At 28.5% G+C, this 24849-nt stretch overlaps 1 protein-coding gene across 1 annotated transcript; it reads right to left on the reverse strand.

Annotated features, from left to right (window-relative positions):
* Positions 1–8129: 8129 nt before the first annotated feature.
* LOC133694423 (protein JINGUBANG-like) lies at positions 8130–9600 on the reverse strand. Its single transcript, XM_062115922.1, has one exon. It carries the CDS (start codon positions 9598–9600, stop codon positions 8194–8196), a length of 1407 nt encoding a protein of 468 aa, XP_061971906.1. The 3' UTR covers positions 8130–8193.
* Between the last annotated feature and the right edge of the window lie 15249 nt (positions 9601–24849).

The following is a 24849-nucleotide window of genomic DNA, read 5'->3' on the forward strand; positions in this document are numbered from 1 at the left end:
ATTTATTTGAGATCATGATAACCCTATAAAAAATAAAAAAATAAACCATGAATTACTTTTCTCAACCAATCTAATATTAAAAAAAATTAAATTAAAAATTAAAGGACCTAAAACTAAAAAAATAATTATTAGGTTTGATCGGTAAACTCGTTAATTTGCTAACATGTTAAACTCGCAAACCAAGTAATGAATTTCATTGAGATTAATAACTTGTTTTTTTACTAAATTATTATTTATTTAACTATATGATAATAAAAATAGACGATCACGTTATTAAAATAGACGATTGCAAAATCGAGCGTCAAACCAATATTAAGACTTTTTTTTTTAGATTATGATAACTTCATATAAAACAAAACGAAACAAATTATAAAACTCAATTCTCAATTAATCCAATATCGAAAGATAAAAGTGAAAATATGAGTTAAAAAAAAAGTTAAACTCGTTATATTCGTCAACAGGTCCATATACTTTCTAAAATTTAATAACATGTTTTTTTTTCCAAAACTATTTTTTAACTATATGATAAAAAGAAAATAAACAATCACGTAATTGAGTTCAATTAAAAAAAAGGTTCACCACTAAACCCATAACCCGAGGCAACTAAGGTTATTTAGTCAAACTCTCAAACTGAATCATTGACTTCATAAAGTTTAATAATTTAGTTTTTTTAAAATTATTTTTTATTTAACTAAATTTTTTAAAAAATAGATGATACCGCAATGCTAATATATTTTTCTGATACCAACTCGATATTAAGATTTTTTTTAATATTACGATAACCATATAAAAGATAAATTAAAATAAATTATCAACTTTAAATATCTATAAACACATCATTTACATATTAAATTAAAAAAAACCACTAACTAAAAGAAAAATAAAAAAATAGTTAACATTATAAATTACTATTGTAATTAAAAGATTGAATTGGTAAAATGGATAGAAGCTCTTTATATGATTTTTAGTTTAATTTTATATGTTCACAAATATTTGATAGCCACGATTTGCACTATGTAAGTTGTGTTTTACAATCGTATGATTAAGATTATTTTTTAAAATATTTTTATTTAAAGATATATTAAAATAATATTATTTTATTTTTTTAAATTATTTTTAATATCAATGTATCAAAATAATTTAAAAATATAAAAAAATATTAATTTAAAGTAAAATAATAAAAAAAATTAAATTTTTTTCAAAATAATTTTAAAACACAAAAATAAACAATTTCATGTCATCAAGAAACAGGTCAACTAACTTTATATATCACCCTATCATTTTCAGCTTTTATTTATTTATTTATTCAGAATGAAGGTCATCTAACTTTTACGTTACCCAATCAAAGGCTAATCTATAACCAGTGCAATAATTAAATTAATTTCTTTTCTCACCGCATCTTAACCAAAACTATCTATATTTTTAATATTGGTGGCATTTCTTAAGAAGCTTTGCAATCTCACCCAAAATCATAATTGAAGATCAAACTTATTTATACTACAAAAATAATTACCAAACAATTTAACAATCTCTGAATTTGGACGTCAAAGTTAGCATTTGAATAAAATAAAGTTATATCACATGTATAAATAGACGGCGGGCACGGTCCCGTATGTATTCTAATTAAAATTATATATATGTATATATATATATATATATATATATATATATATATATATATATATATATATATATAACAAGAATTGATTTTTCTTTTCTGGACATAGAAGGAGTGTAAGATTTGTATGCATAAAGAAAATTCCCTACAATTAGAAATACGGTTAAAACCGCATTTCATGAAAAAAAAAATTTTACTTGAATTTAATTTTTTTATATTTTCAGATTATTTTAATGTATTAATATCAAAAATAATTTTAAAAAATAAAAAAATATTATTTTAAAATATTTTTAAACAAAAAAAAATTTTAAAAAATAACAACTACAATATTTTCAAGAATTTTTTTTTTGATTCACGTGGGGTGTCCGGGCTAGCTTGCGCGCACCACGACTATTCTCCACGGCCCACTGGACATCCTGCAAGCCCAGGGACAGGTTAGGCACCACGGGGTGACAAACATACACATAGAGAATCGAACCCGGAACGGGACGGAACAAGTCATACGTTGTTAATTTTTTTAGTATATAAGGTGTGGGGTTGGATATGTTTTTCTTCGTTATTATTAGATAGAGGAGGTAACTGGAGGAGAGGCTGGGGATGGTGGGGCATGTGGGTGGAGGGGCACAAACTTTTGTCTTTTCCGTCGTGGGGGTGGAATCGGGGGATAGATGTGGGGCTCGGTTGGGCCCGGGGACCACCGCCACCACCCAACGGGAGGAAGAATATTGCTCTGTATTCTGCGAGGTTGGGGGCTTGATACAGTTTTTTCAGTTGTGTGCTTGGGAAGGTATGTTTTTTCCATGGGAAGTTAGGTGGGTGGTTGCTTGTTGAAAGACAAAGTTGAATTGCACTTGCACAAGGTTTTCGTGATAGCTATAGCATCTCTAATGGATATGGAAAGGAAAAAAAAATCAAAATAATGACTTTGACTTTTTCTTTATTGATTTTGGGTTTATAAGGGTTAATCATGTGGGATGATAAAATATCTTTTAATGTTTACGCTCTGTTACACACTGAATTAAAAGTTAATTTTAGTGTAAAAAGGAATTATGGTAATTTTTTATTTTTTTTTAAAAATAGAAATATTTTAAATTTTTGATATAATTATATGATAACAAAATTAAAAAAAATAAGGAAAAGTGATTGGATAAGATTTGAAATAAAATAAAAACAATCATGAAGAACTATTAAAAAAAGCCCTTGTTAATATTTCAAGAATATGCTATAATCCTATTAAAAAACAAAGTAAAAATTGAATTGGCCTTTATTAAATAATATCCTAAATATATTTTTAATTTATTTATTTAAATAAATTTCAATTAAAAAATATCAAGACCTGATTAGGATTTAAAAAGAAGAAGAAGAAATGTTCTACGCCAGTGTCATTTTACCTTATTTGAAAAACAAATATTAAAAGAAGTATATTTTAGATCGAAATAGTCCAGCCTAATTAACCCATAAAATCCATAATTTTAATCATGAACTTACTAAAATTTAATAAATACTAGCTATGGAGAATGTGTTACGTCACGCGCTGCACTAAAAAAGAATGTTCATGTCATGAGAAATTATTTTGATGGACAATAAGTAAAAACTAAAATCTCATAATTCGTCTTCTTGCTTATATTTAATCAAACCAAATAAAATATCATAAAGCGAGCATCTCATACTTATATTTAATTAATTAATTTAATTTAATTAAAACACAAAATATCTTTTAAAAAACCTAAATTTAAAAAAGATTGAAAAATAAAAAGACTTGAGATAATTCATGTATTTTCAAAATCAGTGAAAAATCTTATAGGAACAAACTAAAAAAAATAACGAACCTTAATCTCCAATTAAAAAAATACTAAATGTTGAGACTAAAAAAACATGAGCTAATAAAATATCATGAAGTGAACATCTTATACTTATATTTAATAATTTAATTTAATTAAATTAAAAAATAGAATATCTTTTAAAAAAGATAAATTTAACAAAGAATAAAAAATAAAAAGACTTATGACAACTTGGGTCATTTTCAAAATCAGTGAAAAATCTTATAGGAAACAGATAAAAAATTTAATAGAGTCCTATCTTTAATTAAATAAATATTGAAGGATTAAATTAATATAAAAAAGCTTAAAAGAGGAAAAAAAATCAAGCAAACTCGAGTGAATCATCCGAACCTAGGTTAATCTTCCAAACTCGCACCCCATGAAATCTTAGACCTGAGTTCAATCAAGAAACCCTCCTAATCAATTTGACGTTGAAGAATGAAATTAGAAATACAATCAATCTAAAAATTTTGCCAATGTAAAAAAATTAAAATAAAAAACAATGATCAAAATTAATAGAAAAAAATTGAAAGGGGGTGAAATCATAAAAAAATTTCAATTATAAAAATTATCTCAAACAAAACAAATAGCAATCAAAAGAACGAAAACCAAATCTAATAGATAAAAAAAATTAAAAAATACAATTGAAAAAAATCCCAATTTTATAAATCAATTCAAATAATAATCAAAACAACATGACCAAATCTGAAGAAAAAACAAATTGAATGACTGCTTTGAAAATTTACAAGGTCATTTGGGAAAATTTAGGATGAGAGAGAAAACAATAGGGGGAAAAAAATACCGTCGACGCTAAATCGGAAGCTATTAAGCTACATGCACCATTTAGAGATGGAGGGGCCACCAAGACGATTTGAACACCGCTATGGAAGACACCGTTTGGCCACCCGAAGCCTCTTAACACGTAACCCAAATGGTACACGAGCAGCTCACACGCTAACATGTGCAATGCATATTTCAACAACTTTTTAAAAATAATATTAAAATTTTAAAATTACTAAGTTTTCCCTCCATCACACACACACACACACCTGTGAATGAGATTTAAACTTTTTAGGGGTAATACAATCATTTTACCTTGCATAAAAACTAAAAATATTAAAATGTCATTGGGCACCAGTTTTATAAATTTTGATTTCAATAGCAATTTAGTTATTTCACTATGTATTATAAATGCAAAAGGAATTATTTGTCCCCCATACATACGGTAATGACCAATGAAGTCCTGCGAAAAAATTCGTATTGCGATAGCTAGTTATTTGGTTTGTTTTGAAAATAGAAAAAAATATAATTTTACCATTGATTGTTACAATAGTTTTCTCACACCTTTTAGATTTTCTTATAATGTTTTAAAATTTATCTTTCATTTTATTATAATACACTAAAAATAGATATTTGCAATGAAGCAGTATAATAAAATTAAAGATAAAAACAAAAAAAAATGAATTGAATTTAAAGTTATTTCAAAGAGGAAAGAAATTAAAGTAAAAAAAAAAAAACCCGGACCCATAAACAAAGGTGGGCTAGTACGCATGGCCTATAAAATGAATGGCCACATGCGTTGGCTTGGAAGGTCATGTTCGCGCGCCTGACCTTTTATTTTTTTACTTGACTCACGTGCAGGTTAACTTTTTTAAAAAAATAAATCAAACCACCTATTTTTTTGTTGCGGTTAACTATGTGTTGTCTAAAAGCCTATATTTTGATCACCAAAGTGTTGATAAGAAATTAAAATGGGTATTTTAGATCTAAGAAACCTTTTTTCAACATATATATATTTTTTAATTTAAAAACACCTAATAACCTCAAAAAACAAAATTTTTAACTCATAAACTCTAAAATTGGTAAAAGAAAAAAAAAGAAGGAAACCCACAAAATCAAGTGAAAAAAAAATCTATGTCAATTATGATCTATTTTTTTTAGCAAGATAAAGATAAACAACATCTAAATAAAACTATTCTCATTAAATGAAATTCATGAACATAAAAAAAACAATTTGTTTTGTCATTGAGAATTGACCAACCTTAATATTCTTTCATTCATCATTTTTTTGGTGACACTCCTCTTTCTTAAACCTAAAGACTAGAAAATAAATAAAATAAAGTTTTGGATTATAATAATGTTCATTAGTCCTTGCTGAGCTGCAAGTTGGATCAAAAGTTTTTTTTTTTTTAACTTAAGACAATATATAGGCATTAATAATTTTTTTTAGTATAAAATATTCTTAAACAGTGTGCGACTACTGTAACCTAGTTAATTTGATGAGTTCAAAAACAACTCAGAGTATCTGTAAAAATTTGATTTGACTCAAAATAATTTTTCAAGATGATATTTTTTATAAATATTAAGACGGCAACATATTGAATCGATTTGGGTCAATTCAGATTAATTTGCCAATCCGGGTCAATCCGACAAATTATGTTCTTAAAATTAAGTTCATGGTTTTTATTTTTTCAATAACAATAATGATGATGATGATAATGATGATAGTAGTAATGTTAGTTATAATAATAATAATGGTTTTTTAAAATAATAATAATAATAATAATGTTATTTATCATAATAATAATAATAATAATAATAATAATAATTAAATATTTGTTATTATGTGTTAACTTAACCCTAATTAATGTTGTTACATAACTAGTTTTTTATATTATTTTTTAATTTTATTTTAATACCTAAACATTATTTTTTATATAAAAAAATAATAAAGCTCCCTTGCAAAATATTGGAACTATGGCCTAGTGGTAAGAGTTTGGTACTAAAAAGTTAGCTCTATCTGTGATTTCAGGTTCGAATCATGTGGTTGCTCATATGATGGTCACTGGAGGCTTATATGGTTGTTAATTTCAGGGCCCGTGAGATTAGTCGAGGTATGCACAAGCTGACTAGAATATCCACGTTAAACTTTAAAAAAAATAGTAACATAAATAGTACTATCCTACGTCTTTTTAAATAAACATTAATTCTAATAAAATGAAACTCCGGAAATTATTTTTGAGGATGTTAAACTTGTGGTCAAGTATTTATAATTGTTAATTCCTCTTTTATATGATTTTTCCCTTCATAATAGAAAACCAACCAAACTTTGGCTGGAAGTCCAGCCACAGCGTGAATTACTAAAATCAAGTTGGCTTGTCTCTATTCTCAGTACTTGGGTCCCTACATTCCTTGAAATATAATATTTTGTTCCTAAGAACAAAAGCCTTATAATTTAGCTTAATTACTCAAGATTAAATGAAAAATGTATATTTTATTGTAAGAGGTTAGGTTAGGGTTTCTCCTGCAAGAAAAATAAAGAATTTATTGTAAGAGGTCAGAAAGATGCCAAACCATTCAATTTGTGAGTTGTGCAAAGACTTTAACAATGAAAAAAAATGATTTTAAACCATTTAGTAAGTGACTCTATGATAAAAATCTAGAACTAAAAAATTTACTTGTAATTTTAAATTTAAATTCTGTGATTACTAATATGATGACCGGAGGTTTATATGATCGTTAACTTCAGGATCCATAAAATTAATCGAGATGCGCGTAAACTGATCCAAACACTCACATTAACAAAAAAAATTAAAAAAATTAGATTCTTTTCAAGCACAAATTAAGAAACAAGAACCTTAGGGTTTAGATCCATATTTGCTTGTTGAGGTTATTATAGATTGATTGATGTTGGAAATCATGGTGTAAATATTTTTATAATATATTTCTTAAATTAATGTTTTTTTGATGGAGACATGTTTCATGATTGAGAGAATTACTATTATGTTCAGACGATTGATAATAAAAAAATATTGATATAGATGGACTTGAATAAATAGATGGGAGTAATTAATCATGTTTTAGAATTACAGGAACAAATGATTTCTTTAAGATCTTTATTCATCATCGTGGTAATAATATATTATAAATTATTTTTTATTTAAAAATATATTAAAATTATTTTTTTAAAATTTATTTTTAATATACCACATCAAAAAAATTTGAAAACAAAAAAATTATCATAAAAAAACTTTAAAAGCTCATGAGATTATCATAGTCTAGACCACAAAATGAAATAGCTAGGAAAAATAAATATAATTCCTCGGCATTGAAGTTTCTCGAGCTTTAATTAACAAAAGATTCTATCAAGTTCACTATCAAATATACTTTCGGTGGTAAGGAATCTTCAAACATTTACATAGTTTGGCTCACACTTCTTAGTTCCTACACAGTTTATCCGAAAACCATCCCTTTAATACATCAATCATACATCAAGCTTCAAAACAAGGAGCAGAAACTCATCAGAGGTAGAATTTCTAACAGTAGCTTTCAGTACTGACAATGCTCTGCTAGATTCTTTCCTCCTTTTCTTAAGCAATTGTATTACTTATGAAATCACACTTTTTTTGATTTGATGGAAGTTGCAAGCAGAAGATAACAGAGGAAAAAAGAATAAAGGAAAGCAATCTGTAAAAACTCAACAGCATGACCACAAATCAATTTTTTTTTTCATGTGATTGAACTGCAATAACAAATGAAGTGGGTATTTCACAAGCTCTGTGCGTACAAGAACATGGGCACTAACACTTGTGTTCTTCAAATTGCGGGATAAGAAATGAGAATTTGCAATTTCATTTTTTCAGCTTTCAGTTTCTAAGGAAAAACTAATAAAACCCAAATCCGCCACCAGATAATGAAAGGTAACAAATTACATTTAGACACGAACAAGCAAGCAGTCAAACCCTTTTGTTTCCTTTAATTCTGTACATCGTTAACCCTGCTCTGAGATGGGAAGCTTGGAGCTGCTGGCAGTGAGCTTGGTATGGCGATAGGAGCACTGCTAGCGCATCCTTTCCACGCCATTGGAGGTGAGTTTTCAGATACTCTCCACATCTTCACAGATTTATCTAGACTACCACTATACAAAATCCATCGCCTCCCGCTGGACGCTGACTCGTCATCTCTCTCTGCTGCCAAGCACTTAACAGGTCCATTGTGGCCTGTTAACAATGACAAGCACGTGTGATCAATTCCCATTCTCCTCCACACACATATTCCCATATCAGCTGAGCCACTAAGCACAAGGTTCCCTGCTGTAATCAAGCACAGCACGGCCAATTTATGACCTCTTAAAACACCACCATGAGATAAATGGTTTTCACGCCCCCAGAAGTTAACAAGCCCATCTGATGAGCCACAATAGACAACTGTGGTATCAGGATTAACTGCCACTGCTGTAACGGCACATTCTTGTTTCAGCAACGTTTGTGAAAAGAAATGTTTGGTTCCTTTCCCTTGTAATTCTCTCCTCCAAACCTTGACAGTTCCATCTGCTGATCCTGTGAAGACTAGACCATCGTATCCGGCTACGATTGAATTAACAGAATCATCATGAGCAATGACTGATTCAATGCATCTGGAATTGGAAATTCTCCAAACTTTGAAGGTCTTGTCCCATGATGATGAATAAAGAAATGTCTTATCTTCGCTTAAGCTAAGACATGAAATTGCGTCATAGTGTCTGAACCATACCGAATTCTTATGACGTCTAACTTCAAAATAATTACCTGTTTTCATCGAGTTCTTGATGTAATCCTTCATGGTTGGTAAGGTGCCTACACGTTTATGAACACTTGGATCCTTGGAAGATACCTTCCATACCCTTATTTTACCATCTTGATGGCCTGTAAATATTCTTTCACCAGATATCACAATTGCTTTAACCAATCCACTATTCGATTTAAAACCCGCAAACTCCTTCTGATTCCTCCAAACCCTAATATTCTTGCTATCAGAACCTGTATACAGAACATCACCAGATGTAGCCAAGGAATAAATATGACCTTCTTCACGTACTAGGGATCCCATTAGCACATTAGGAGAGGAATTATCATCATTGTCTTCAAAAGGAACGTTGACGTTCGTCTGAGAGGACCACGGAGACTTGTCCATTGGAGAGGAAGAAGAACGATCATTATAAGGCGAGCTCGAGTTGGAATTTGTTAAGAACTGATCTTGTCTATTTCTTGTATTGTAAATGTCATCGTCGTCTTCAAGAAGGTTTGTGTTCTTGATTCTGCTAAATTTATGCACGCTAATGTCTTCAGAGAAGATGCGCGCTCCTCTTGATGAGCTCGCTTTTCTTGAACCTTTCTTTAGCATTAAAGAGTTTATGTTTCGATTAGCTGTAAATAAGGTGAAAGAAGAACAACTATAGAAAAATAAAAAGAAGCTTTGTATGATATTCACAAACAGAGAATAAAGAGGGTAGCCAGGTATGATGAAATCCGAGAGCAAAGAGTAAACAAAAAGGCCTAAAGAGGAGAGGATTATGAGTTTATTCCTGACTGTCTATGAAACTGGAATTAGTGGCAGGCCCATTTTCTTTTTGTTGCTAGCAGATTGACATCTTTTTTGCAGCTACTCGGTTAAAATTACAGTTTATCTAATTAGGTTATTATATTCCAGCCATGCTTGCCATGCAGACTATTTTTGTTTTTGGAAATTATAGTCAATAGGGTAGCTAGCTTAGGACACGAATTAGGCCACCAGGCTGTGTTAAACTTAAAAAGGATAATGGATTTATGATTTCATGTTATTATCAGGTTCTTCAACGGTAAAAAAGGGATAATTGGTGGTGTTAAAACAAGGGTGCTTCTAAAAGGAACAACAGGTGACAGATTTTGGGTGTAATAAGAGGCAGAACCGACTTTGACTTGGTCAATCGACAAAATTATAGTTCATGGTTAATTGATTTAGGCTTTTTGTTTGGATTTGTAGATTGCCATCTGAGGAAAGACTCTACTTTTTTCAGAATTGAATTTGTTGTTTACAACACAATTACAACACAATTACAACACTGATGAAGAACACATTCATGATTTCAGTCGCCAAATTTGTGGGGGAAAAGCCTTCCCTTGGTAGGGATTGATTCCGCGATAGTAGATAACATGCCTCTTGAATCGCCTCTTGAATCTTAAGCCGAACATTAACACCGTCTTTTTTTACTCTATCTCATTCCGAATAGGAAACCCCACACACACACACACACACACACACAAAAGGAATCCAAAATCTTCTATAAAATTAATTTCATCTTGATCCAACGGTCGGATAAAAAATATTCTTGATAACGTAAAGTTATGCATTATGAAAAATAAGCCCATAAAGCAAATAGATCATACCCCTTTTATATATAGATTAAATTGACTAAGGTATAATCGTTACTTATTGAAGATGTAGCCTTATTGAAAATCACCTTTACCTAAATGCTTTAAAAAAGCCTATTAAATGCGTTTTTAAGCTTTTTTTTGCCTTTGATATTGTAATTAGCCCATTTAAAACTTCTAATGTATTCTTTGGTGTAGTTTAGATTGCATCATCTTCTCTCTCCTCAAAAGAATTTGATCTTAAATCTTTCCCTACATCAAACAAAGAGAGATTAGAGATATTAAAAGTAGCATTAACATCATAATCACTTAGTAGATCCACTTTGTAGGTATTGTCATTAATTCTTTTAAGAATTTGGAATAAACCATCTGTTCTTAGCATCAACTTAGATCTTATACGTTTAGGAAACCTCTCTTTACACATACATACTCAAATTCAATCACCTGGTTCAAAGATAACTTTTTTTCAGCCCTTGTTAGCTTTGAATGCATATTGCTCATTCTTTTTCTATATTTGCTAAAATATATTTTCATGGAGAGCCTTTACTACCTGTGCTTTTCTATTGCCATCAAGATTTACCCTTTCATCAATAGGCAGAGGAAAATCCAAATGAGTTAAAGGATTAAAGCCATAAACAATTTCAAAAAGGTGAATAAGCAGTAGTATAATGCAAACTTTTATTATATACAAATTCGACAAACATAAAGCAATCTTTCTAATTCTTCAAATCCTTTTAAATGATATAGTTCTTAATAATTTAGTTAAAGTCCTATTAACTAATTCAGTTTGATTATTTATTTGTAGATGACAAGTAATAGAAAATAACAATTTAGTTTCCAACTTATCCCACAAAACCTTTGAAAAATAGTTAAGAAATTTAACATCATGATTAAAAAAAAAATACTTCTAGGAACCCTATAAAGCCTAACTATCTCTATAGAGAATAAGTTTATTATGTTAGTTGCATCATTAGTTTTATAACAAGATATAAAATGTGCTATTTTAAAAAATCTATCTACAACAACAAAAATAAAATCCCTACACCTTTTTGACCCAGACAACCTTACAACAAAATCCATAGATATATCAACCAAGCTTTCTTAGGTATTGGTAAAAGAGTATAGAAACCATGAGATAGAACTTTAGACTTAATTTGTCTATATTTTAAGAACTTATCATAAATTCTTTGCATATTTCTTTTCATCTTAGGCCAATAAAAGTGCTCATGCAAAATATCTAAAGTCTTAACAACCCTAAAATATGTCATTAAACCACTCCTATGAGCTTCACGAATAAGCAGTTCACGCATATAATAATTAGATATACACATATTTTTTTCGTTAATAAATAACCGTTTAACCTATAAAATTTTTCAAATATTGAATTCTCACATAGTTTATAAACCTGGTTGAAATCAATATCATTATTATATAAATCTTTCACATACTCAAACCTAATAATATAGAATTTAAAGTTGAAAGAAGTAAATACATTCACGATAATGCATTAACCATTACATTTTCCTTACCTTACTTATATTTATCACTTATAGGAATGTTTCTATTAACTCAATTGATTTGGCATGCTGATTGTTCAGCTTCCCTTATCCTTTTAGATGTTCAATTCATTTAATAGGTGGAAACCTATTAGAAATTTCATTGGGGAAAATATCCTCATAATCTTACTATAAAAAATAATATAAACATTAGGAATACAAGGATCAAGTTCATTAGTGTTAAAATATGTCTCTATATACACAAGTAAAATCATAGACATGTCAGAAAAATAAACTTTCTTAATCTCATTCTTTTTTACATAAAAACTAACTTGTTTTTTTTTTCCACACTCTTATTTTCTCACACTTTCTTTCTTCTCTCTCTTTTTTTTCTTTTATTCTCTCTTGATGAAATCCCTACTTTTCTTTACTTTGACCGAATTTTCTTTCTAAAGCTTTCATTATTTTCATTCTTCCTCACATCCTTACATGATTGTTTTGTACTTTCAACTTCACCTTATTTTCTCAACTTTAATTGATCTTTATAAACATGTCTAGGTGATATTGGTACAAAGTGAAAGTTTTTTCATCATTTTTAAGAGAATATTTGTTCTTAAACTCATCCTACTTGGCTTTTCTATCAAATTATCAAGGATGCCCTAACAATAAATAAGTAGCATGTATAGGAACCACATCATATAAAACCTTATCCTTATACTTTCCAAAAAAATAATAATTCAAAACATGTTTAGTAACTCTTACTTCACAACATTCATTCAACCATTGAAGTCTATAAGGTTTTTCATGTTTAAAAATGTTCAAACATAATTTCATAACAAGTGTAGCACTAACAACATTAGCACAACTTCCATTATCAATAATCATACTACATCCCTAATATGAACATTAAGTGATCTCATAATCATCAAAGCCTCTCCATAAATTGGATACTCAACATCACTACAATCTTTAAGTGGTGACATCTTATACTCGTTTGATTTGTCACTTTTAAATCTAATTTTCTATGTTCTCTTATAATGATAACACTTTTTTTGGATATTATAAAGCTATATGTCCATTACCCAAACACTTGAAACACTTAATATCATGATTATGATTAGTTTCAGTTTCAGTTTTACCTTGGACAATAGTGGTTGAATCCTTTTATATATTTAGATAGTTCGATTTTGCTTCTTATAGTGTTTTGATTTTGAATGAGTAGCCTCCTCTCTTCTATAATTCGGCCTCTAAGTTGAAAAAGAACATGAATTACATCTTTGGTATGTACTGCCTTTTCTTTTGAATTACATCTCTATCTTAGTAGCCATGTGAACCATATTCTCTAACTCAATATAATGTTGTCCATTTTTCATAAAAAAAAACCGATTGATAAGAGAATATATAAAGTAATTTTATTATATTAGAACTTTTAATTGTAATGCTAATTGATTGTTTACCAATTTTTCATTTTATAGGTTTTACTTTTTCACTTATCTTATGAGATTGATGCAAATCAACGAGCATCACCAAAGTAATTCTTTAGAGGTACCAACTAGGCCTATGATAAGGTCTAAAACTAAGAGAATTCAAAAAGAATTAATTAGGCTGATTCTGGATATTTGAGTTAACAAGTTACAAATATTTTAGACTAGACCTTTTCATACTTTTAGGACATTTTTGAAGCTATATGAGGAATTTTATTGCTATTTTAGTTGGGCTGAAAACTAAGAATCTCAAGCTTTTTATTCATATATGATAGGCTCAATAATTCATCCAAACGAGAGAAACATAATATGTTTGAAATCACACTAAAAGTTGTTCTACGAGTTTTACTATTTATTTTCTTATGATTTATGGACCTTTAATTTAGCAAGGATTTTTTTTTCTTCAAGGAAAACATAGGTGGTAACAATTTAGATTATTTTGGCAAGAGTTTTCTTGTCAGCAACTTGTGTTTCCTTTTGTTTTGTGGATTTTCTTGTCAGAAAGGTTTCGTTATCATTTAAGGACACTAGATGCGGTTTTAGACTTTCTTTTTTCCTAACACATAGTTTTACACTAACAAGAATAAATTTCAATCCACCTAATGGATCGAGATGAAAATTTACCAGAAGTTTTCAGAGGTCTTGTTTTATATTGTGTTGAAATTTTAGGACAATAAAACATTCGAATGGCCTTGAAATAAGGTCCAAAACCTACTATACATGAATTGTGTTAATTTTCTAGTTGATTTAAGATTTTTTTTAACTCTTGTTATTTTTCTAGCATTGTTTACGATGTTTTTATGTATTATAAAGAGGGTTATTTAGCTTGTATTTAAATTTTTTTATAGACTTTGATTTCAACAATTATTATTATTATTATGTGTGTAAGGTTTTGCTTATACTTTTTTGCTCTTTATTGAATTACTTTGACTTATCCAAAAATTGATCAAGTTTCATGGCATCTTCCATACTTCTCGTTAGTGTCTCTTTATAAGTGTTAGGTGAGGTTTTTTTCGGTTACTCATATTCTTGGTGTTTCAGTATAAGTTATCATTATGTCAAGCTCAAAGCTTGAATTTAGCTTTCTTGGGAATGATTGATTTGATCGTGAGTTTTTGAATCTTTATATCTATTGCTTCACATAAGAGATGCTTTTGTTTTATGATTTCATATAGTAACATATAGGGAAAACATGTGTAAAAAGAAAAATAGAAGCATTCGATTCTTTTAATTTATTCTTTACAATATAATGTACTTATGTCAATGTATTTAATTATTAAAGTCTTAAAGGATGTTCCTTGCTTGTAAATTATAAAATAACATAAAATCATTAAAAAAACAAAACTATATCAAATCAGGGCACAAAATACTATATACACACTCACAATTCATTGTTAATTCACTGTTATTTTTTGTAAAATTTTCATATTTTGGTCCTTATAGTTTGCATAGTTTACAATTCGATCATTAAACCTTTTTTTTCCTGATTTCATGTTTCAAAGTTATGTTTCCATGGTTTCATGCACTAAAGTATGTTTTAAGCTATTTCCTTTTGCTTTTTTATGTGTTATTAAATGTTTTAATATTAAATTCATCACTAATTTTATGAAATAGAGTTTTAGCTTTTAGTTAAAAAAAATTGAGAGATTAAGGACTAAAATTGATATAAAAGAAGAAACGAAGCATTTTTTTTCACAAAAGGTGCACAAAAGTTCCATTTGATCCCTCAAGTTTAAATTTTTGCATAATTCATCCCTTTTCTTTTTGGTTATTATATTTTGATCCTAAACTTTATTGTAAAATTCCTATAAGTTGAGAGATGAGAGAGAAATTCTTAAGAAAAATTGAGAAGAGAGAAAACTCTTGGGTGGCTAGATTTTAGCCATTAAGAATTTTAATGGTTGTGTCTATTGATTTGTCTTTAAGAGGGAAATTTAACATAAGTGGTTTGTACCTTTAATTATGTTAAAAAAGTTGATCAAACCTAAAAAAGAATTTTAAATTTAATATGATTTTGAGTTTTTAGGGCGATTAAAATATGTTTCATTGTTATAAGTCGGTTTTTAGAGGCCCATAGGTTTTTTTTTTCATGTTCGTGAGTGAGAAAATAGTTGAGATATAGGTTTTTAGGATCAAAAAATTTGAACTCGATTTTCTGATCACTTAAGCAACCTTCGTTGATTTGAAAAAGTTATAGGTAGATGACTGCTTAGGTAGGCGACGTGTTGTCCATTAAATTAACAAAAATGAGTATTAATGATGTATCATTTACCCTTTAAGCAATTGAAATAAAAACCATGTTCACTTGGGTTTGTGTTTGTTGGGCAGGCATAAAATCTTAATCTTTCAACCCATTCACATCTTACCCTTCTTTTTAGAACGTCCCTTCAAAAATTTTATTTGATTTTTTATGTGTCTCATAAATAGATTTTTTTAAAATATTAATGTGAACTAGATAGAAGGCATGTGAGATGAGTTATTTCACCTGCAAAGAAGTTTACAGACGAAAATATATTTGAGGAGGTTGGCGATTTTGATCATGAACATGGTTGTTTTAGCAGCATAAGACCTGCGTACATAGAAAAGTATGGCCACTTGATTATTTCAGTCGAAAGTTATAGGTAGAAAATAGGAAGGATGGTTTTCATGATGATTTGGATAAATTTTGATCTCAAAATAATCTATTATATGTGTGAGAGGAAATTATTTTATTTTGATTTTTTATTGAATTAATTCATAACAAATAAAAAAATAATCACTTAACAACGCAACACAATAATATAAAGACTCAAGAAGCAATAAAAACTATAAACTATAAGTACAAAACTATAAATAATTGAAAACAAATTCATACCTTTCTCTTTACGTTAAAAATTAATCTAGAATGTTACCTGCAGTGTAACACGGATACTTAACTAATTACAAAATAAACAAAAATCTCAAATATTAATTACCACACAGTCAAAGTCTCAACATTGAAGGATAGCGGACAGCGAAAGAAATTCCCCTTTAATATGCCCCTAGTTTTGATATTTGAAACAAGCTTTTCTGCCCATTGTCTTTAGCTTGGGAATTTGGACCAAAATACCATGGACGCTCCCTTGATGAAGAGTCCTTTGAAAAGTGTGTTTCTAATTAGTTTTTAAATAATTTTTTTATATTATAATATATTAAAATAATATTTTTTTTATTTTTTGAAATTCCTTTTAATATCAGCACTTAAAAATGATTTGAAAACACTAAAAATAGAGAAAGTTTATTTTTATATTTGTAAAATAATTAATTTTTTTACTTTAAATTATATTTTTTAAACTGTTTTTATGTATTAATGTCAACAATAAAATTTTTTTTTAAAAAAATTTAATGTATTTTTAAATAATACAAGCTTTAAAAAATAACCACAACCATAATAATAATAAACAAGGGTATAATCTCATATAATTGATCTTTATTTTAGGATAAACCCGTAAGAAGGTTTTCTAGGCTTATATTTTTCATCAATACATAACCCTTTCTATTATTACTTCAATGAATAAATTAAGCAGCACTATTTGTAATCTAAACTAATTAAATACAATGTGGAATAATAAAGAGAAAGGAATTTAACCAGGATGATGATGTTAATGGGAAGAAAAGAGAGTTGATGATAATGATCCAAACAGTGAAAAGACAGGCCATTTGTTACTATGTTGCGGTCGGATTGCATACGAGAAGAGTAGAACTTGTCTTCCTCGGTGAATCCAAGGAAAGACACAGTAGATAAATCCATTTTTGCAAGTTGTGATGCCGAAGTCTCCACCAACTACACGTATCTCCACCATGCACAGAAAATGAAGCTCAAGTCTCAAGGACAGAAGCATTTCTCTGTCGGCTCCTAGAAAGATTTTCATCCTCCTGTTTCTCCAGCCAAGAGGCTCTAGCCACCTGGTAAATCGTAGATTGAAGATAAGTTTACAATTGGAGGTAGATAAAGATAAAATGCATGGACATCATGATCCCAATTATGCAGTCCTGGTGGTTTTTTTAGTTATTTATTTTCCTATATATATATATATATATTATTAGAAAGTCAGCTATTAACTAATATCAAAACGGGAATATTCAACTACAAAAAAAAAATTGTTTCTTCTTTCTTTATTATTTATAGTTTTTTTAATTTTTTTTTTTGTTTTAACAAGTATCAAATCAAAATACTAGCATGCATATTACATATATAACCAAATTTACAAGGAGATATAAACAAGATCTTAACATGCATACTAAGAATGCAAAATATTTAACTTAAAACTAAAATAACATGGAATACTTACTTGTTGAAATTCTTGGAATTTGATTAAGTTTAATATAAGTTGTTATCAAGAATCAATCATTTATTTTTAAAGTTTTATTACATCTTATTTAGTGCAAATACGATATATTTAATCAGCCTTCTAGGATTTAAACACCACCACCTTATTTAGATCCACTTATAAACAAAGTTTATAAGCTCAAGAAAATATTATTAAAAAAATCTCTCCATATAGGCTAAACTTAAGCTTTAAAGTATGAGAAAAAATAAAGAGGAAAAACATTGGAAAATAAACTAAGACATCAGGTATATAAAACTTGTACAATGTATGTAAAACTGTGCATAAATACTCTTTCTTATGCCTTGTTTTTCTATAAGATTAAACCTCTTCCCATCAAAGAAAAAGATGATAGATTTTTTTTTTAAGGTCATCACCATGTCGGGTGTGACAAAGTACATTGTTAAGGTGAGAAGATTTTCATAAGTCATCTTTAGTATAACCTTCCCAACATCTAATACCTTGGAGGTTGATGAATTTATCATATATAAGTGTTCTGTATTCACTTCTTTGGAAGTGAAATTTTTTCTCTCTCGATACATACATGTTTTACGGTACTAATGTCAACTCACTACTACAGAGGATTGTTAATCAAGTTGACATTGAAAACAACAATAGATAAATTCATTTTCAAAACTCCATTTTCAAAACTCTATTTGTGAGGTGATGAACCTTAATAGTATTAGCTTGAGTAGTCCTACCTTTTTTAGAGTTTCCTTATTGATTTTTGTTCATGCAACCCTTGTCAAAGTGTGTACTCTTGCTATAAATAAAAACTTTTCCAGTGAACTTCATAACAATTCCTCTCCTTTTCATGACCATAGGACTTCACCACTTGTTTTATGATGTTTACTTTAAATTCCATTAATATGGACACCTTCAAAGATACACTAAAATTATATTTGAATAGTTTGCAATTTAACCTAACAAAAACTTGCATTGGAGAACCAAAGTTATATGTCATGATCACTCACACCCTACGCCGATAAAAAGACATGAATGAGTAGTATAAAATCACAATGATGTTGATCAATCATTCGAAGAGTTTGCAAGTTCAATTAATAACTTAGTAAGAGAATGACTCAATCACACAAAAGATAGTAAAAATGTTAATTTCTTTATTAAAAATAGTCTAATTAACGTTAAAAAGTCTTTACAAAATTATATTTCTACTATAAGGAATCCAAAGTCTAATAGGATGTCCCTAATCAATATGGATAAACTTGATAAATAATAATAATAAAATGAACTCAAATTTAAATAAAGATCCTAATATCTCTAAAATACCTAATAATAACTAAAAGATAAATAAAACAATAATCCAACTAATTTAAATAATACTAAAGTTGTTTTTATAATTAGTTGGCAAAATCAAAGTTCAACTTAAAACATATGGTTCTTTTTCTTCTTAATGAACTAGAAGGCCTATCATATATCAATAAAAATCTATAGATGTCTAGTTTCCAGTTCAACCAAAATTGCATTAACATTCTTTATATATCTCTAGTTATGATCAAAATAATAGTGAAAGGTCAAGATTGATATATTTTAATATTCTTATTTCAATCTTTTTATAATGTTTGAATGCCTACCAACATGTCTTTCTTGAACATGAATTAAATTAATCAAAGCTTGTTTTTCAGTATTTAATATCTTCTTGAATTCCATCTTAGCCCATGTGTCTTGAAGAAGTCCATTAAAAGTCTCTTTAAACCTCTTAGCTCTAAATCTTATCACTAGACCAATCGGAACCTCTAACATATCTCTCAGTGTTGCTTAGATTGTATCTCTCTCTCTTTGAAAGAATTCATCTTCAAATCATTACCTACATCAAATAAAGAGATATTGAAGACATTGAATGTAACACTAACACTAACACTAACACTAACACTATACTTACCTGGTAGATCCACTTTATAGAAAATGTCATTAATCCTCTCAATGATATGGGAAGGATTATCTCATCGAAGCATCAATTTTGATCTTTTTTATTCAGGAAACCTTTCCTTCCTCGTATGCACCTAAACTCAGTCTCCTAGTTCAAACCTTACTAGTTTGCATCTTCTATTAGCTTTAAATGTATATTACTCATTCTTTTTTTCTATATGTTGTTGTATCTTTGCATGTTAGACTTTCACCACCTATGCTTTTTATTACAATAAAAACTAACCTTTTCATCAACAAGGAATCAAGTCTAATGGTGTTAAAGGATTAAAAAGGAAGCTAACATCTATACATTTCTATAAATATATGTTAAGAAAAATAAAAAAGAAAGTGCATGAAAATTGCAACATTTAAAGAAAAATCTCGTATTCGGCAATCCCGACTTGAATATCTTGAGTTAGAGAAGTTTATTTGATGAAAACTTAATTTTTTGGATTCCTGAATCCAAGCCTTATCAACCTACCAATTTTCAACAGAAAAGGAGCTCATATGAGAGAGATATGATTTTTCTAAGACAACTTATAAATTCTGCCAGTAAACAGGTTTTGTGAAGAAACAAGACCAACTTACTTCCAAAGCATCCAAACTGACATGAAAAATATTTCTTCGTATGGAAAAGGTCTTTATTTGGGCAATGTAACTTCTCTAAGTCCAAATTCAAAGTTTGAAGATTTTATGCAAGACTATTTTTTCTTATTTTTAGAAAAATACTTATTGTACTACTTAAATGTAGATTTTTTACTTTGAAAATGACTATTTTTATTTATGGAGGATACAAATGGATTGGAAGGATATGAGGACCAAGTCTCTACAAAAGAGTATTTATACTAGAAAGAATCCTAAGTCTAATAAGGATTTTTTTTCATTATTTAATATTTTCTTGAAGTCCACATAATATCATGTGTTTTAAAAAAGTCCATTGAAAGCCTCTTTAACCAATTTAGCTCTAAGTTTTATCATTAAACCAATTAGAATCTCCAATGAATCTCTTGGTGTTGTTTGGATCGCATCAATCATACTAAAAGAGTTAGCTATTCTTTCAAATAATTTGTTATCTTTTTTATCCTTAACCTCAAAATGATGCCTTCAACTCTCATTTCTTTGTGCTTATAGTTAAAGTAGTTCTTGAAGTCTTTTTTAAATGGTGGTCATTTTTTAATAATTGTAGCTATTTGAAAATATTCACATAGAACCATTCCTTCAGCATGAATATCATACAATATGAGCTAAAAATCTTGAACTTAAATAATAGTTCATGAATCAACCATCTTGAAATATATAAAATTGTTGACTATGAATTTTTTTTATACCAGCATTCTCAGCCTTGCATTTTTTATCCAAAGTTTCTTACAATACCTTTGAACTTTTTATTAAACTATACATATTATATATTTTATTACTAAATCCATTCAATATGTAGTTCTTGTATATAAAATCATTGTGATTCCATGTGTCCATAACTACCACAATGGCGAGATCATATTCATTTTCTTATAGCTTTGGCACTTCTTCAGTCAAGAACTTAACCAAGTTCAAGGTGGTTAGATAGAGCAATATTTTATGGTACCTCTTCGTAAAGCCCAATCCATTAAACTTTTCAAGTTTCTCAACATGTTTTGTAAAAGGTGATAGTGAAGTCGTCCCTACTAAAGTAATAATTGTCGAAGCAACATTGGTTAAGACAGTCAATTCATAAGTTGATGTCTTTGTTATTCTAAATAAACAATAGCCAAAAAGTTATAATTAGAATTTTAGCTTCTTACATACAAAAAATAAACAACTAAAAAATTGTATAACTAAGTATATCAACTACAAAAGGTAAAAAATCAAAAGTTTCTAACTATGCAAGATTTTATTAAAGTTGTATACCTTTAACATGCATCATACTGATAGAAAATTATTTAATCGAATTAAACAATTAGCATAACATATCATATAAGATTGCAGAATTACATGTAGAAACTAAACAAATATTAGTTAGTAGAATTAAACATTATTTTAATTACTTAGTTCAAAAGGATATATAATATGCATCAATACAATATGATTCAAAATAACATGAATATAGTAAACTGAATAAAAGTTAAGCTTAAACTTAAAGTTATTAATGACCTTTTTAAGAATTATCTAGTTTGCACATGGAATAATAATCTAAACAAAAACTAATTTACATAAAGCATTAAGATTACTATCCAAAGATTAGAGCAGTGATTATAATTATTTAGTTTATATTCATGCAATTTTAATTTGAGTATGTGAACTTGCAATTGATATCAAATCAAAATATTAGCATGCATATTAAGCATATAATCAAACTTGTAAAGAGATATAACAAGATCCTAGCATACATACTAAGCATAGAAAATATTGAACTTAAACTAAAACAATGTAAAATACTTGTTGAAGCTCTTAAAATCTGATCAAGTTGAATATAAGTTGTTGTCAATCATCATTTTTTTATCCTTAATGCTTCATTCCTCCTCACTTAGTGCAAATATGATGTATGCCATCAGTTTCTTAGATCCCTATAATATTATCTTGTTTAGATACACCTATAAACAAGATCCACAAACTTTAAAAAAAATTATTTCTAAAAAATAACTCTATAAATATTAAACATAAGCTCTAGAGTAGGAGGAAAAACAAACAGGAAAATTGATGTGCAGAAGAGCTGTAAAATCTGTGTAGAAACTCTTCATTCAGCCCCCTTTATAGTGGATTTTTAACCAAAACTAATATAAAATGAATTATGATAATTTACCATAATAGCTTCATTGTCAGCCTTAATTGTCTATCATAAAACAATATTAAACCTGAAAATTTTGGCTTTAATTTTGACATTTTTTATGTGTAAAATTATTCAAGTTGATGAAGAAGAAGACTAATAGTTCAAACTCTTTATATATGAGTTGAACATACTAAAAGACTAATAAAAAATAATTCTTCATTGGCCAAAGAATTATAAAACTCAAACTCAAGTCCAAAATAGGTTGGTAGTAAAAAAATAACTATTTTGTAGTCAAAACAAATTAGTTTACCACAAATTCAAGCTCGGGCTCGGCTCGAAGCGCATGTATGTAGTTTAAGCCTGCAACCCACTTTACTTAGGTCCTTTTTCCCCTAAAATCTTAGGTACCTTTCGGACCCAATTTTAATTCTTCATCTTTTCACTATACAAACAATAAGAAAATCTTGTTTCTTTTCTATTTGGAATATAGTTTTTAGGTTTCATAAAAACATGTCAACCAAGGGTTTTTTTAGATTAATTTCTCATTCATCCATAATTTGTTTGAATAATATTAATGTTCCATGTTAAAAAACTATTGTTGGAGAACAAATTCAAACAAAGTTTTAACCTCATAAGTGAGTGAACATTACTTTTAATTTGACTTTAAATGTGTTCATTAACAATGTTTTAAAATAAAGTTTCCAATATTTTTTCCGTCAAACAAACTTTGGTACAATATTTTTTGTCAAGATATATGTTTTGTGATTTATCTTTCTTTATGACTCAATGTTTTATCTGTTGCATAATCTATTTTTAACAAGTTTTATTGCTTTTTAATAGCTATACACTGTCATGATTTAATGTTTTCTTTATTATTTTTATAAGTGTAATTATCCTCATTTTCCTCTCAATATCTACCAACTTTTGCTAGATATAAAACCCTTAGTCGTTAGGTCTAATCTTTTATTTAATCTTTTAGATTCATTTAATTATCCAATTTGACTATATGTTCAACGAACCTACAAGTCAATGAATGTTTGTATAAAGATTAAAGACAAGAACAAGGTGTACATTGAATTTGAAGTATGTGTCTTATGTATAAGACTTTATGTTTGAATTTGCTTTCTATTCATGCCTTGGATATTGCCTCCGAATATTACAATTATTTTGATAATGGAAGATGGAGATTTATCGATGGATCAACAATTGTTGCTCAATGTAATATTTATAATAAAATGTATATGGCTAAAGTGCAGTCGGTCATATACAGGGCGGAGCTAGAATTAGTTAATAAAAAAAAGGTAAAAACTCGAGATATAATTTATTATTAAAAAATTTATTTATTTAAAATAAAATAATACTATATTATTTTTTATATAAACACTAAATAATAATAAAAAATCTAAAATATTTGCAGGGCTCGAGTCCCTGCTTGTCTTTCCCGGTTTCGCCCCTTGTCATGTATGAGAAGAGTTGTTTAATATATATTAAACAGAAAAAAAAGGTTTCTTTTCTTTCTTTCTTTCTTTATATATATATATATATATATATTCGATGTAAATAAGTGCATAGATTAAAAAAGAACCCTGATGGCGTTGTAGCATGCTCTAAAGTCGGGCTTGTCCTGGCATTATATTTGTTGTTAATATACTCTCTTAATATATGCACAAACCATCCATCTTTCATTGGGATGTTGTCAAGAGGATATTAAGATATATTAAGGGGCACTATTGATTAGGATTATTTTTTAACAAAGAACCATCTACATGATCTCTCCATGCCTTGCTGACATAGATTGGGCTAATAACACTGATGACAAAACATCCACCTCGGCTTATGTTGTCTTCCCTGGTACCAATATTCCAATATGTTGGAGCTTAAAAAAAACAACTTATTGTTGCAAGATCTTCCAATGAAGTATAATATCCGGCCATTGCGTCTACCACTGCGGAAGTTAATTGGCTAACCCAGCTTATTTAAGAACTTGGTTTTCCATTATCCTGAGCTCCAACTATTTATTATTATGATAATGTTAGGGCCACATATCTTTGTGCTAATCCAGTATTTCACTAGTCTCGTATGAAACATATTGTCATTGATCAAGTTGCCAGACATTTAATACGAGTTTCTCACGTTCACTCAACTGATAAGTTAATTGGCAGATTCTCTCACAAAACATCTTCCAAGAAAAAACTGTACCAAGCTTAGCATTCTACCAAATCGCTTGTGCTTGCGGAGGCATGA

Source organism: Populus nigra, chromosome 5 (genome assembly GCF_951802175.1).
Source record: "Populus nigra chromosome 5, ddPopNigr1.1, whole genome shotgun sequence".
Taxonomy (NCBI): Eukaryota; Viridiplantae; Streptophyta; class Magnoliopsida; order Malpighiales; family Salicaceae; genus Populus; species Populus nigra.

Bases quoted from the DNA above. Each gene is read 5' to 3' on its own strand.
- LOC133694423 (XM_062115922.1), bottom strand. From the start codon at position 9,600: ATGCTAAAGAAAGGTTCAAGAAAAGCGAGCTCATCAAGAGGAGCGCGC.